The 17,050-nt window shown below is 32.3% G+C and overlaps 1 protein-coding gene across 1 annotated transcript in view; it reads left to right on the top strand.

The window, feature by feature from the left end:
• Positions 1 to 17,050, top strand: part of LOC127726803 (acetylcholine receptor subunit alpha-1-A-like) — a 36,696-nt gene that overhangs the window by 10,395 nt on the left and 9,251 nt on the right. The window contains exons 3-4 of the mRNA XM_052234257.1: positions 97 to 261; positions 2,473 to 2,594. Coding sequence (XP_052090217.1) covers positions 97 to 261; positions 2,473 to 2,594 — 287 coding nt within the window. The remainder of the gene's footprint in view (positions 1 to 96; positions 262 to 2,472; positions 2,595 to 17,050) is intronic.

Genomic DNA, 17,050 nt, shown 5'->3' with positions numbered 1-17,050 from the left:
AAGATGTGTGTTATGGGTTATTTAACGTATACATTATACATTTGTTGATGCGCAAAATTAAAATTACAAGCACATCAATGTCATATTTCGTTACAGGTAACAAATTTTTAAACATTATTACGACTAATGGTAAATATGAACTAAGAGTAGATCTAACGGACACAAACAACAAGATGACGTATGCTTTGTACAAGACATTTAGTGTTAGTGACGAGAATTCACAATACAAGCTTACTATTGGGGGACATAGTGGAACTGCAAGTAAGTTTGTCTAAATGTAGTAACGTTCCTGCAATGAAGATTTAAACAGGCATTTTTTTTCTTTCAAATGAGTGAACCGCGCAACTTTTCCTGCTTTATATGTACGAAATAAATAAAAAAATATTAAACAAAGAAATCAGACACCAATAAACATTATTCAAGGATATATTTTATTTAAATAGCTTGGAAACTAATATCACTCTGGTACTCTTCAAATAATTTGTTACATGTCTTAAACATCAGTGTTTGATACCCAGTTATTTGTTGAATCAAATTAATCATTTATATTACTGATATTTCATATTATTGTTCATTATGAATGATTTAAATCATTTGCTAACGAGAATCCGAAGTAAGCCAGTTACTTTTTGCTTTTGTTTTCATATTTCTATATTAAATTTAAAAACAAATTGAAAACTTATAGAAACGGTAAACATTTCGATACCTGGTATCATGTCTAGGGTACTCAACATTCTGTACTTATACCCAAATGTCAATACCCGTCAGCTTCTACCACTAATGTGTTTTAATGTTTTAATTCTCGGTTAAGTAGGCCTCAATTCCAATCAAACAAATCATAGCTAACACAAAGATAATCTTTGTTACCTTGATGTGTCTTCTCAAGGTAGATGGAAGGTCTAAATTAAAATCGATACAATCTTTTAATAGGTTGCCAAATGTAGTTCATATCATTTCAAATATATAATGAAAAAAGTATGTGTCACGGGACTTGTTAAAGCAAAAGTTTATGAAACATTTTCAGATTTTGTATAGATTGTTTCTGAGAAAAAAAAAACAACTTTGTGTCATAACAAAAATACACCACAGACTTTTAAGATAGAATATGAGAAGATATCTCGGATTTTAACTTTCGGAACAGAAAAAGAAAAATAGGATCACGGGACTCGTTTTTTGCCTCAAAACGAAATAGGTTTATGCATAACACATTCCTATATAAAAGTTACATTCTATGAGTTATCTCCCCTTATATGACAAAGATACACAAAAAAATGAATCAAACATTTTTTTTAAGAATTAAAAAAAATAAAAAGTCGCAAAAATATGATAAAGCTCATAAGGTTCTTAATTAAGATTGAAAGTCTAATAAATGAATTACATTATTCTCACTAAATTTGTACTTTTCATTAAAGATATAGACCAATTGTTTTCTGCTATTTTACAATCCAAAATGTTAGAAGTCACCCCAGCTACCTTAAACGATGTATGATATTTGACCATCGGTAACATTACTGTTGCCTTTTTTAAGCATACAAAAATTTCGCTATTCCTGTCATTTATTTACCCCTATACCATTTCAAATATTATATTGCAAAATAAATATAATGCAATATAATCTGTAGCCACTGTACTGAAATGGGTACAAACACAGTCATGAGTGTCAACGTTGAGACCAAAAACTAATTTTGAAACTTTGAATAATTATAATTTGAACCTCTGGATCCATGTGTATATGCTGATTGATATTTAATAAACCAGTTAATGTAGATGCATTGAAATAAAATACAGGAAAATTACAAATATGATACATGAGAACACACAGAAATATACACAGATATGTAACTATTGCTTCAGAGAGGTATTAAAACATTGATTCATAAATAGAACTATGTTTTATAAAATTAAGAAAGCACGAATCAATTAATATCGAACACTTTTTATTGTGCTGTAATTTTTGATTCAACAGAAATTCCATCAGTTAACATGCTCTTTAAGTAAAATATTGCTGAAAACGTTTTCCATTTGATTTAATTTTGTTTGAAATTATACAATTTACCTTTTGAAATAAATTTTCAGAAACATTGTACATGTGTTATATATAAATATAGTTTTATATTTCCTTTCACCCTAAAAGCCGTCGTATAAAATGTTATGCAGGTTTATATGTTTCAGGTTTTCTTATATACTGGGGACAGATAAGTTTTTTTTTATCGAACGCTTTCCACAATAATTTTTTTTGGGTATTTTTTTCTGGCTGTAGATAAAGAATGAAAAGAAATAAATAAAAAAAGTCTACAAAACCAAGAAAATTAATAAAATAAAAGTTAAGACTATTTGGGCCTAAACAGCGCAACATGATATAGGGTTATATTATTTGTCAATGTACCGAGTCATTCCCCTAGGTCGCCTCTAATAGACATCTCAATATTATGTGTACAAAGATGCATTATAAGATTGTGTTTTATGTTTTAGGTAATGGGATGGCATACAACAACGGTATGAAATTCTCCACAAAGGAGCGTGATTATGATACTAGGAGTAGTGTTAACTGTGCTAAATCAGATGGTGCTTGGTGGCATGGTAGCTGTAGTAATGTTTTTCTGAACCGCGACATGACAAAGGATAAACTGTATTGGTATGGTTATTATATCAAGTCAAGTATGATGATCAGACACATTATGTAAAGAAAAAAATAATTCTCGATGCATTTAAATGTTACCCAATGTTTACATCGATGTTATAAAAGAAGACGAGATTGTATATTTTTTATAATTATCTCAAATTAACTATAGTGTTCAAAAACTGAAAAATGAATGAACAAAATTATAAAAAAGTGTAAGAAACCTGCATTGTTTATTGTTTTCCATAGATCTGATTCACAATCGTTAAAACAATAAACCCTAAGTAATCTCTTTTATTTACATCAAATAATAGATTTTTGTCAATAATAATAAAATGGTTATGAGAAGTACATATATATATATATCTAGAAACAATATATAATCATTTGTGTCAACGTTTTTAAAATGACACGTTTCTCCTAATCTTTAATGCATACTTTTTACAACCAAAATGAAACCTGAATTTAAAAAAAAGTAGTGAATTCGGAACAAAAAATTTGAAAGGACTTGATTTCATAACAATGGAAATTCAACTAAATCCTCGAAGAGTAAATTTTACGGGTTAACCGTCAACAAAAATTGATATATCAAAACTTGCTTAATGCCCAGTGGTAAATCTTTGATAAATTTCCTGGATGAAAACACGTTCAATAAATACGTAGTGCAAATTGAATTGTGAATTGGAAATACTAAGCAATATGTTACCTCTGCATCTCTTTATACGAGATATCATATATGAACGGATTTTGCTCTGTATATATACAATCCTCATAACCAAAGAGACGCAGCTCTCCTCATAGGTTAAGTTCATATTTGGTGACTTAGTACACTTCTGCAACAGTACAAAGAATATACGACTATTCAGTAAGGTTGCTTGGAATATAAAACTCCTCGTCGATATATTACTCATTATAAAGTGCTGGAATGGATAAACCTGGAAAACCACATTATGTTATAACAATAGTTAAATAAGATAATTCAAAACTAAAAATGCCAAAAAGTCTCGCCTTATCTAACTAATGCAATCTATGCAATACTAGAACAGCTATAATGTCTATTTTTACTAATTTTTGTGCATCGCCTTTAGCTGCTGTGCCAATATAGACCTATCTTATTTTAAAAGGTTATCAATTTAACACTGTAATACAATTTGTATATATCGTTTAATTTCTATCGGTACTAACATTGGCTTCGTTATTAATAAATTAACCATATAAATAAATATTCATTCCTTTACAGAATTGAATACTTACGGTCCTATATCCTGTCGATATATATTTTGTCATTGTAGTTTGCCATGCTTTTCTAAAACTGCTGATGACGTCTATAAACTGAATTTATTAGATGTGTACTGATTTATTTTAGTCTGAAAAATCTGATTCATTTATTATTTGTAAATGGCCTTGAATAAGCTTTCGGTTACTGCGTGTGCTCTTAGATGGTACTTGATGTCCCCATTCCTTGTGTTATAAAAATAAAAAAAAAAAAGGTACGATTTCCAATGAGACAACTCTACACCAGAGACTAGTTGTTTTGTTTGTGCTGAGTGTCGAACTGATGAGCCAAGCCTTTCAAATGATTTGTATAGTTTGTTCTCATGTTGTGTTGTTGCATCAATGTCCTAAGTAAGGGAGGGTTTAGCACTCGCAAACATGTTTAACCCCACCACATTATGTATTCAGGAGTCTGTAAATCAGTGGTTGCTGTTGACTATTATAAAATTGAGAATGCGTCAAAGAGACAACAACCCGACCAAAGAGCCCAAGGCCACCAATGGATCTTCAACATACCGAGAAATCCCGTACTCGGAGGCGGGCTTCAGCTGGCCCCATAGTTATGTTTCGTTTAGCGTTGTGAACATAAAGGTCATTTTGTCATTGTGGGCCTTACAAAGCTCAGCATGCGGCCTTGATTTTGCACAGTGTTTTAGGCCTTGTTGGTGATCTACATCTATACTTGCCAACATTTGAATCATTTTGAGTATAGTTATTTCAATGGTATTCATAAGACATCTTCTAATTTGCATCTTTTGACAGATGAAAGATACCGAAGGGACATTTAAACTCATAAGTCGGAAATAAACTGACAACTCCATGGCAAGAAATGAAAAAAAAGACCAAAAGACAAACAACGATACACAAAACACAACATAGAAAACTAAAAACTGAGCAACACGAATCCCACCAATACCGGGGATGATCTCAGGTGCTCCGGTATAATAACCAGAATCTGCTCCACATATGGCACCCGTCGTGTTGCTCATGTGAGTACAAACCCTGCTATTAGTCTAATTTGGTAGGTCATATTTAGGGGAAGTGGACGAGATAGTGGTAACGGTAATTGGAACATATCCATTATCATCCGCGAAACAAATAAAGGTCGTGATGGTGTCCGTAATATTTAAGACGGCATGACTACAACTTAACAACTTGGAACTTTTAGTTTAATAGCTTCCTTGTGGGCAGCAACCCTCTATCAAGGAAATCATGATAAGAAATGGAAACCCAGAAATATCGTAACCACTTGGAGATATATGCTCCATATGCAGGCGCTGCTGAAATGTTGCTAAATAGAAATGAAAAGTTCACAATTAGGAAGATGTATATTAGTGTTTTAATGATTCAGCATATTATGAATATCATCAGTTTGAAAGGATATTTTATATCAGAACAATACCACTGACCACTGGGATAGAGAGGTATTGACCAAGTTGTTGAAGAAACAAAATAATTATAACATGTCAGATAAAAAGGAGACAAACACCTGTTACTTATTACTAAATGCAGCCTCGTACTCCCTACGAAACAATGCAAACATAAATACTAAGATCGTGTGAAAGGACATTTATTCGGTTGTCCGTTTATTTATAAATTTTTAAGATTTCAAATGTCCTTCAATCACCAGGCAAACTAGACTTTAGATGGATTTTGTTATTTTTCAAGGTCCTTTTTGGTCATATAGCTCTTCAACGGTTTTGGATCTTATACGTCATTGTCTTTCAAAATTTCGTCTTGAGCATTCCTGATTGCGGTAAATACATAAAAACGCTTCGAACGCATGAAATTTATAAAGTGTTGTTTTCATTTTTTATTAGTAATTGCTTCCCGTTTTTCCTCTTTTTTTTTGATGGAGGATACTTATTTCCTGATTTATAGTATAGCGTTAAACGCACCTCTTTCTTGAGTTTGTCTTTATATAACAGTAAAAGTTCAATGATAAGTTGATATTGACATTAAAAGACCCCCGAACAAAAAGTGATGTTAAGATCATCGAGCCCGGAGATCGAGGGGATTTTAAGAGCCCTTTTTGTGAGGAGGTCTTTTAATGTCAATATTAACTTATCATTAGACTTTTCCTGACTTAAAAACAGTCAAAAATTCAAGAAAATGTACAGAAAAGCCACTTGCATATTCTTATTCCCCTAGCTTGGACGAGTCTAACTCAGATTCAACTTTAATGATATTTAATTATTACTCAGGCTGATATATACAAATGACAGGTAATTATTTGCATCGAAAACGGACCGATTAGATGACAGTTACATGATTTTATGTTAAATCATTAAAAATTGTTTAGCTCCAAATAAACATTGTGGGGTTGTTTTATAAAACTAAGGAGTAAATTTATATTTTCAAACTTTAAATTGTCCAAATAAATAGTTTTATTTCATAAATGAGTTAATTAAACCCTATACAGAACTTATTTACAACTGACTAATGAATGTCTTGCACAAGAACTGTTTGCTACATATATTTGGTATATTTTATCTATCAAGGAATAGATTCTTAAAGACCAGACCATTAGAAAACAATAAGTAAATATTTGTAAACATCGTGTTTATATACAATTCCCATATTAAACAGACCAAGATGCATAAGGTTCTTTAGTATATTAATGCAAATTTCATTTAAGTTTTAAATAGGTACTGTGCCTACGCTACGTGCCCTGCAAATGCAAAATAATTACAATGCTCTCTATCCAGTCCCATTGATTTTTAAATTCTCTTTTTTTTTAAGAAATAAAAGAAAAACAACAATGCATGTCAACTTCGATAGATAAAATCGTACTTAAACAGTCTAAATGCAACATCTTCAGGATCAAGTAATGTAGGTTCGACTCGGGGGCCACTTCCTATGTAATCTGTGGTAGCGATGAACCACAGGAATAGGTCTATTTTTCGAGCTTAAAATATATAGCAAGGTTGAGAAATAAAGATGAAATATATTATGAGTTTATTGAGTAAATTACAAATTTCTGAAACTAATCTGATTTCGATATTTTTCATTGATTCAATTTAAACTACAGTCGGATATGAATAACATATTTGTCAAATTATTCTTTCTCCATGAAATAGAGTAATCATGATAGCTACAGGTGTATTTTTTGTTTAAAAAAAATAGGAAATGGGTATGTTTTTCTGTTATTCCAAATAAATAAAAAAGGTGGGGTACTTGATTTCTCAGCTGCTCATCCCTACCCAAAATGATTAAAGTGCCTGTACACCCAACCCACCCCCACCCCCCTCCCCCTCCCCACGGACGAGATAATTGTGTGGCTTGCTCAAACCGTGTATGGACGAGATATTTTGAAAAATTTATCATCATTCTTAAACACAATGAACTACATGAAAAAATACTTTTTTTTATTTTAGTCATCCGTCGTTCACTTTCCAAGTTTTAATTTAGCAACCCTTAAAAATGTCTTTCCTTTCCTAGTTTTAGAATTGCTCGACATAATCATAAACAATAAATCGGAACTTTTTTTTTAAACTAGTCGCGAAAATTAACTGTTTATTTTTTTAAACATGAGGCGGTTTCGAACTTGACATTTTGTTAAGACATCTATCTTTTATATCAGACTGTATATGTTGACTCTTGATATCTTGATTGTTCTGTGTCGTAAGTTTGCATTCTCATTAAACTATACCTCACATCATCTTTTATTCCACCCCCCCCCCCCCCCCCCCCTTCCACGAATTGACTAGGGTAGAGAAAAGTATTTTGATTCCTGGACTTTTCTGAACAGTAAACCCTTGCTAACGTGGGTCACCCGTTTGGCTCTGTGGGACTTACAAATACGCAGCCACGTTCGGTGGAAATGCGGACGTTAAATCTGATGCCGCGTGTAGCGAGAGTGTCACGTTCCCATATCGTTTAAGAATTATTTAAGCAACTCTTTGAGGGTGGTCCGTACATGGCCAATTGCAAGCTAAAATGTCTACCCTATTCCCAACATACTATTCTTTCAATGGTAGTAATACAAATTTACTGCCATTCATAATTGTCCCATTTTACAGAACCTACATATTATATTGATTATTAATAGTGTCTGGTCCTGAATATGTATGAAATATTTGCCATTGGACTTTTTACAAGAAAAAATCAATCAATTCTGGTCGATCTTTCAATTGTATTACTTGTTGATTTGTTTTGGTCTTTAATATCATTGTAACATTTGTCACTGGACTGGACTTAATCAATCAACCAATCTTTTTTTTTACTTCCGATTGTGCTCAACACACCCAGTACTGAAATATAGAGGTCAAAGTGTGTATTGTAGCCATGTGTGAATGAGAATGTTTTTCATCAACTTTTAACCAATCTTCCCTTTTTTTTTAATTTTGCTATTTCGTCTCTACACTTATTTATCGTTTTTCTTTTCATGAAATTTTGGTATCATCAGTAATTTGGGATGAGCTCGCCTATAACAAAATCCCATCGGGAACCAATTTTTAAAAGTAAGTCTGTTTCAAAGGGGATGGGTAGTCGACCGACTCCTTTTAGTAATTATTGTTATTTAGCACGATTTTTAACCTAATTTTGCGTTTGCAAATACAACTTTAGTAGATAGACCGAAACAACCAACGGCAAAATAAGATATACACACAAGTTAAATGATCTAAATCACTAGTTGGATCCTAATAGGAGTTATTGCCATTTCATGACGATTTAAGTCATCATAGTTTTTGTGATTCTAGCAAAACAACATAGTAGACAGAGATAAACAGAAATCAGCGAAGATGATCTGCAAATAAGTTAATATGACCGAAATCGCAAGTCTACGTCACAATAGGAGTTAGTGTCCTTTAATAGCAAATGAACCCATTTTGCGTTTTTGGCAAAAATGACAGTCATATAAATTATTGTTGGTTGCTTAACCTGTAAACGATAGAGATTTAAAAGTCTACAAATTAGTCACATGGCTGAAATTATCAGTTGCATTCAATGACGATTTTTACCCATTTCTTTTGTTTTCGGCTAAGACAATTGAAGATAGAAAAATACTTGAAACAGAAAAAAAAAACTGTCAGCAAGACAAGAACAAAAATGCAAAACGGAAGAAATAGTCAGTTGATTTTTTTTATAGAAAGTATTGCCCTTATAGGATCTTTTTTATCCGTATTTGCCTTTTCAAAAACTGTAATAGATAAAGATAATCTGGAACAAGATCTGCAAATGAGTCAACATGCATGACTGTGATCGCAATTCGGTTTAATATGAAAGTCATTGCCCTTCATTCCCCTCCCCCCCCCCCCCGTTTTACACATCTTCCTTTAGCTTCGCTAGATAGGATACAATGTATTCACGTTACTTTTCAAATGGATGTTAAGGTAAAGTCATAGTTAGTATTGTAATAATCCGACATCACTGTTAACAGATAATCAGGTCAATAAACGGGCTTTAATGATAGTAAAGGGTCAATATTTATATTTCAAATGAGTACGTAGACTCCTTTTACATGAATTTAACAGGAATTGTTGTATAACAATCTTCTTGACAGTTACTTCGTCTATCGAGCTTATTAAGTCATATATAAGCTTGTAGACTACGTTATCGAAACAAATTATAAATGGAAAACACAAATGAGTAAGGAAAAGCTGAATTTTACGTTTATCCAGCAAAATGAAATGAAACGTCTGATATATCTTCTTGTTTAGCGATTTAAATATGACTCTATTACTGGGCTTCAAACACTTGATATAATAAATCGATCCCATTTATTTTACTGGGCGCTACTTAACCCGACAACAGTAAACCATTGCTAAAGTGGGGCATACGTTTGTCTGTGCGGAATAAATAAATATGTTGTCACATTCGGTCGAAATGGAGACGTTAAATCCGATGCCTCTGAATGATTCATTTCTCCATAAACGTCCAGTTTGCATATTTAGGACGAGATGCAATGTGGGTCGACTGAAAACAAACGTTAAAAACCTTACATAGACACTAGTCACTGGAATCATATAATCGTACGCTGGAAAGACGTAAAGACTATGACTGACAAGAATAAGGGTTAGCCTTGACCTATATCGTAAGGTAAGCTATTAACAACCACCCCCCTCATTGTATTTCTTTATTTCTTTATTTCACTCCTTTATGGACTAGGCGTGTCTTATTAATCACGTCCGATTAATTTTAATTAGATAAAACCTCAATTTATAGACATGCACCGGGTTAATAAGTTCAGTGTACAATATCTAAACAATAGAGATCCTTTGTAAAATGAGATCGTCTCAGGTATCGTAGAGAATTAATTAGCGTTGAATAACGATGAAAACTTCACGGAAAGGTTTGTAAAGTTTGTTCTCGGTCATTTGACAAAATCGTATCTTATTGTACTGTTAATGAAGCGGTAGACAATCTTTTATGAAGTAAAGCAATAGTTACAGATTACAGGGATGCCTGAGTACAAAATAATTTGTAAACATCAATTTTGGTTCATAGTATATCAAACGAATGGAATTTGTATATGTAGATTTGTATTCATGTTTCTAAAATTGTAAAGACAAACAACAAGTCCAGTCATTGATATCGTTAAGAGTACGGATACATGAGTTTATGTTGTGTATTGTGTATGATATATACCTCATCAACATCTGAAACTACACAACTGTTTCGCGAACAGAAAAAGCCACCAGAGAACTAACCTCAGATAATATCATAGAAAGTGTATACATAATGCTAAAAACGGACTTAAGTTGATGGTTTTTCACAAAGGCATTAACTGTCATAGTCATCGATTGGACCCAAATTAAAAAAAAAATGATTCATAACATACTCAAATGTATATCCAAATTCCCAGAGCCATTCTTACTGAACAAAAATAATGAACGACAAAGAAAAAAAAACAAATAAGGGCAACACGATTGATATAACCTGAAGATACAAAATTGATTTTCAAATACTGACAACGCATTCTACTTTGAAAACTATGGACTGAGCAACTCTTACACCACCAAAACCAAGCTGATAGTAGATTCTCCAGACTTAAGTTGATGGTTTTTCACAAAGGCATTAACTGTCATAGTCATCGATTGGACCCAAATTAAAAAAAAAATGATTCATAACATACTCAAATGTATATCCAAATTCCCAGAGCCATTCTTACTGAACAAAAATAATGAACGACAAAGAAAAAAAAACAAATAAGGGCAACACGATTGATATAACCTGAAGATACAAAATTGATTTTCAAATACTGACAACGCATTCTACTTTGAAAACTATGGACTGAGCAACTCTTACACCACCAAAACCAAGCTGATAGTAGATTCTCCAGAAGGGTGAACAGATGCTGCTCGACATATAGCGCTGGTCAGGATGCTCCTGTAAGTACAAAATCGGAGGTAAGCCTCAAACAAGACTGTGAAAACTATATATCAAAAAACCAAATTACGTAAATACGTATAAGGATTCAAAAGTCCTCGTACAGCCTTCGTTAATATACAGAACATTATTATCTAGATTCACAAGAGAGCTGAGATGCATATCAAGAGGAGCTTACAGAGTAGACACACTTGATCTGTAGATGCTTATTCAATTCCCTTGTTTGTTTTCACTTGTTTTTCCTATCAAAAAGGGACTAAAGATTTGAACACCATTAAACTTATGACACTACCATCTTAGTTACTGTGTTTGCCTTTGTATTAGTCGAACACCCATGGTTGTGTAAACCCCTTGTTGTACTTGCCTTTGAAGTAGCCCATTCCGAATACGTTAAACTAATTAAATCTTAAAATTCTTGCCAACTCTAACAAGTGTTTTGATTTAGAAAAAAATTTGTTGTTGACAATTTCAGTTGAACTTTTAATAAGGCACCTTTAATATCCCTAGAAAGACTTTGCGGTTTACAATTTCAGATAAGATTCTACTGCTACTTATTTCACTGAGGTTGATAAACTGGGTTAATTTGAATAAATATTGTTTATCAAGATATCTCGTGGGCCAGCTTCATCATGTATGTTTACCCCAAAATACTGAATTGAAAGGCAAATTCGTTTGAGAGATAATCTGTTGAATTATTTTGTTTTTATGGTTTAGACTTTGATGCAGCTAATTAAAATATCCAACCAGGGAATCAGTTTTTGAAACAGATCTTTCATATATTTTCACCTTGAAAATTAATATATATATTGGTATCTTTTTGGAGCCAGTCTTACTGAATAAAAATTAATGAACGACAATGAAATAAATACATATAAGGGCAAGGTGATTAATATAACCTGAACAGATTCTTATTTCATGGACTATAATATGTGGTGTTAATGATCACTGTTAAATCATTCACATTTTTTCCTGATTTCCAGTTTGACATATTGTATATATATATATATCGATAATGTTTTGTTGGTTTCGTTTTGTCAAGTAAATGTCTTTGCCTAAATACTGTACTATAATGTGACTATAAGAAGATGTCAGTCATCATTTGATCATAGATGCAAATAAGTATTCACTAAATCATTGGTTGTCAATTTAATGTTTTTTTTTTTTTGTATTATTTTTTTTTTGTTATTATTGCAATGGTTCTAAACGGAATCATAATTTCCTAGACCAATAACGAAAACCTGAATGGATGCCGTAACTTAAATTTCAATTAATAATATGGAGCTTTACATTTTGTTTTACTGGTAATTTTGAATCAAAACATGAATAACCAGTCTTATTCACTAGAGAAATTCGTAATGTGTTACGTCGCATGCAACTTACATGCTTTGACAGGAAGATAGACACATACACCATTTACGACGACACGACCCTTCTTGAATATGATAATAATAAAAATATCCATGAATTATAACGAATATGTGAAAACAACAGGGATAACAAAAAATTTACTGTACAAGACACATTACGAACCAGCCACCTATCTTTAAAAAAGACGTGTAAATAAGACAAAAACTATAACGAACATCACATGGTCCAGAGTTCAAACTAACTTTAAAAGATACCCTAACTTGGTTGAGGCAGATTGTGTGATGAGTTCAAACTATCTTTAAATGATACCCTGACTTGGTTGAGGCAGATTGTGTGATGAGTTCAAACTATCTTTAAATGATACCTTAACTTGGTTGAGGCAGATTGTGTGATGAGTTCAAACTATCTTTAAATGATACCCTGACTTGGTTGAGGCAGATTGTGTGATGAGTTCAAACTAACTTTAAATGATACCCTAACTTGGTTGAGGCAGATTGTGTGATGAGTTCAAACTATCTTTAAATGATACCTTAACTTAGTTGAGGCAGATTATGTGAAGAATATAAACTATCTTTAAATGATACTCTGACTTGGTTAAGGTAGATTATGTGATGAGTATAAATTATCTTTAAATGACACCCTGACTTGGTTGAGGCAGATTATGTGATGAGCATAAATTATCTTTAAATGATACCCTGACTTGGTTGAGGCAGATTATGTGATGAGTATAGACTATCTCTAAATGATACCTTGACTTAATTGAGGCAGATTATGCGATGAGTATAAACTATCTTTAAATGACACCCTGACTTGGTTGAGGCAGATTATGCGATGAGTATAAACTATCTTTAAATGATACCCTGACTTGGTTGAGGCAGATTATGTGATGAGTATAAACTAACTTAAAATGACATCCTGACTTGGTTGAGGCAGATTATGTGATGAGCATAAATTATCTTTAAACGATACTCTGACTTGGTTGAGGCAGATTGTGTGTCGAGTATAAACTATCTTTAAATGATACCCTGACTTGGTTGAGGCAGATTATGTGATGAGTATAAACTATCTTTAAATGACATCCTGACTTGGTTGAGGCAGATTATGCGATGAGCATAAATTATCTTTAAATGATACCCTGACATGGTTGAGGCAGATTATGTGATGAGTATAAACTATCTTTAAATGATACCCTGCCTTGGTTGAGGCAGTTTATGCGATGAATATGAATTATCTTTAAATGATACCCTGACGTTTTGAGGCAGATTATGTGATGAGCATAAACTATCTTTAAATGATACCCTGACTTGGTTGAGGCAGATTATGCGATGAGTATAAACTATCTTTAAATGAAACCCTGACTTGGTTGAGGCAGATGATGGGATGAGTATAAACTATCTTTAAATGACATCCTGACTTGGTTGAGGCAGATTGTGCGATGAGCATAAACTATCCTTAAATGATACCTTTACTTAGTTAAGGCAGATTATGTGATGAGCATAAACTATCTTTAAATGATACCCTGACTTGGTTGAGGCAGATTATGTGATGAGCATAAACTATCTTTAAATGATACCTTAACTTAGTTGAGGCAGATTATGTGATGATTATAAAATATCTTTAAATGATACCCTGACTTGGTTGAGGCAGATTGTGTGATGAGTATAAACTATCTTTAAATGATACCCTGACTTGGTTGAGGCAGATTATGTGATGAGTATGAATTATCTTTGTTTCAATCTGATACTAAAAGTTTGATTAATGTTCAAGGAACTTTCAATGGTGCATGTTGATTTATGAATTTACTGCATTGCTCATTTAATAATATGATGTTACCTGTGAAAGAGAACGAAGTCCGTATCAATTATTTTTTTTAATTCCAAACATATTTTTAAGTTCCGTTGAAAAAATAACGCAAATACGGAAACGTTTCCGCTGTTGGTCCTATTGATAGAGATTTTAGTTATAACGACATTTTCAATGTAAACAAAGAAACGAAATCTTCGGGTGAAGTGTTTTTTCATTTCCAATTAAAGAAATAATAAACATTAAATAATTTATACCTTAAAAAAGACGTAAATAAAAAGTCGGCGTGATATTTATTTATCTTCGTATAACAGATTCCTTATCAGTAACCATAATCGGCCTAATTGATTCAAGTGCGTCTCCCCAGAATGCATATTTTGTTTGCTTTAAAATTGTATATCTAATAACAACTAGACTCATTTTAAAATGATACCATATTTATTTTTAATGTTTAACGGGCATTATTCTTTTGGTATTGAGATACAACAAATTTGCAGGAAATCATACGATGCCTAATCCCTATATTTTACGCAAAAAAAAAAGTTTCGAGACAAACGATACCGGAAGAGAGAACGATACCGGAAAAGATATTTGCGCAAAGACGGGAAACTGAAAAAAATGAACGATTTTGGGTTCATTAGTATATTGATGTTTCTTTTGTTTTTTGTTTTTATTGAATTTTCTACTGTAAATGAGGGCTTCGTCCCCATATAATCAATTAGTCAATTGCGTCCATTTAGAGACTTCTGAAAAGTGTTATCCTACGGATGCTGAGTTTGCTCAAAGTTAATTAGAATTCTAAAACAGCAAAAACGTTCGCACGATGACAAAATTATACATGTATTAGATAACCCAATCAGCAACCGGGACCGTTGAAGTTTACTTATTTCAATATGTTAAATTCTCAAAACAATATGTTTAAATGGCTAGATCAATCAGCTTTGCGCACACAGTTTGTACTACGCACACACAAAAAAATAAAACAAAGATCAAATAACATGATGATAAGACACAAATCGCCTATTTATGTACTCGATGTTACATGTGTTACTAAAAGCTAGATTGAAGCATAATTTGAACAAAGAAAAATACCATGCTTTTAATTTTATATCTACTTAAAATATCTGTTGAAAAATAATGTCATTGGAATAAATGTGTCTGTCTGATCCATGTCTCCGTCACTGATAAACATGATTATACAATTTACAATTTGAATCGTCGTAACCCTTATTGGAAAAACAAAGTTGATGCTGCTTTAGGTAGACAAGAGGTCAACTTAAAATAAACAGTAAACATTTTAACACGTTGTCAAAGTGTAGTTTGTTATGCTATAAAATCAAATATGAAATCAAGTAAATCATGTAAATGTAACAGAGCTTTTTATAAAGCTTCGGGTGGTGCATTTTTTTTTTTTTTGCATTAATTTTAAATGGAATAATCACTTTTGTGTGAATAGAAGAAAAAACGATAGAATTTTAAAAAAAATAACATGACAACATGACAACAATAACTCTTATAATGTGTTTTCATTGATCGTACCCACAATTATGCCCTTCTTTCCACATCACTGACTTGTTTGTTATGGATGTACTTTGATTTATTGAACTCTATTGTAAAATAATCACATTTGCATTCACCCAAATAAAAATATAAATAAGATTAAAGTTCGAAATGCACTAAAAATCCGTTAATTTACTATCTCTGTCATGTACTGGTTTCAATAATTTATGAAATCATGCATGCTTTAGATAACACAATATCGTATATCAAAGTCGTATAAAAGAGTATTTTCATCTTTTAAAAAAATATTCGGTTTTATCTTGAACTAATCTTGCACTCAACAGCAATTTCACTGGAACCGTGGAAGTTCACTTATTTCAATTTGGTATCTACGCTATCTATAAAAATAAATGTGGCGTAAATAAAAATGAGAACCTCCAAATTATTAAAACAAACTAAGTTACCAACTCCCTCAGGCCAAGTTATATGTTGATGGATTTGGATATTCCTATAGGTGCTTTTTTATATAAAAAAAGAGGACGAAATTGAGGTAGCTACAATTGGAATATATCAGTGTCCATATTTTGCTTAATCGTCAACCAACTCGTCATGGCATCCGAAAAACTTGTATTTGTATAACTTCAACTACCCCTTTGAACCCATGGTTTTATAGCATCCTCGTAAGCAGCTTCTATCAAGGTAATCATAATAGGAAACCTTAAGCTCTGGAAAGCCGTATACTCCATATGGAAGTGCTGCTGGAATGGTGATACATAACAATGAAAAAATCACAATTGCATTGGGAAACTTATTTCATTTCTTTTGTTTTAAAGTTTTGTTTGTTAACCGACCCTCATTGTCAAGTCCAGATGTAAGTCAATATATGAAGTAGACTCAACTGTATCATTGCTCTTATGTTCGATTGGTTGCGATCAACACAACTGTCAAATGGACTTATTTTGTCAGAACCTAAAATGCATCAATTATAACTGGCTTAAAATTTTGTACACGAGACTTGCGTTTCGTCTACATCAGATCTACATGGCGCTCGAATTAAGACAGTCGGAAAGACAAGCCAAATACTGAAAAGCATTGAATAACTGAACATTTAGGAAAGATGTGCCAAATACGGTTAAGACAATCGTTACCTAG

This window comes from Mytilus californianus, unplaced genomic scaffold, assembly GCF_021869535.1.
Source record: "Mytilus californianus isolate M0D057914Y unplaced genomic scaffold, xbMytCali1.0.p SCAF_18, whole genome shotgun sequence".
NCBI classification, from domain to species: Eukaryota; Metazoa; Mollusca; class Bivalvia; order Mytilida; family Mytilidae; genus Mytilus; species Mytilus californianus.
Note: the sequence above shows the minus strand (reverse complement) of the source record. Positions and strands in the feature narration are given on the sequence as shown.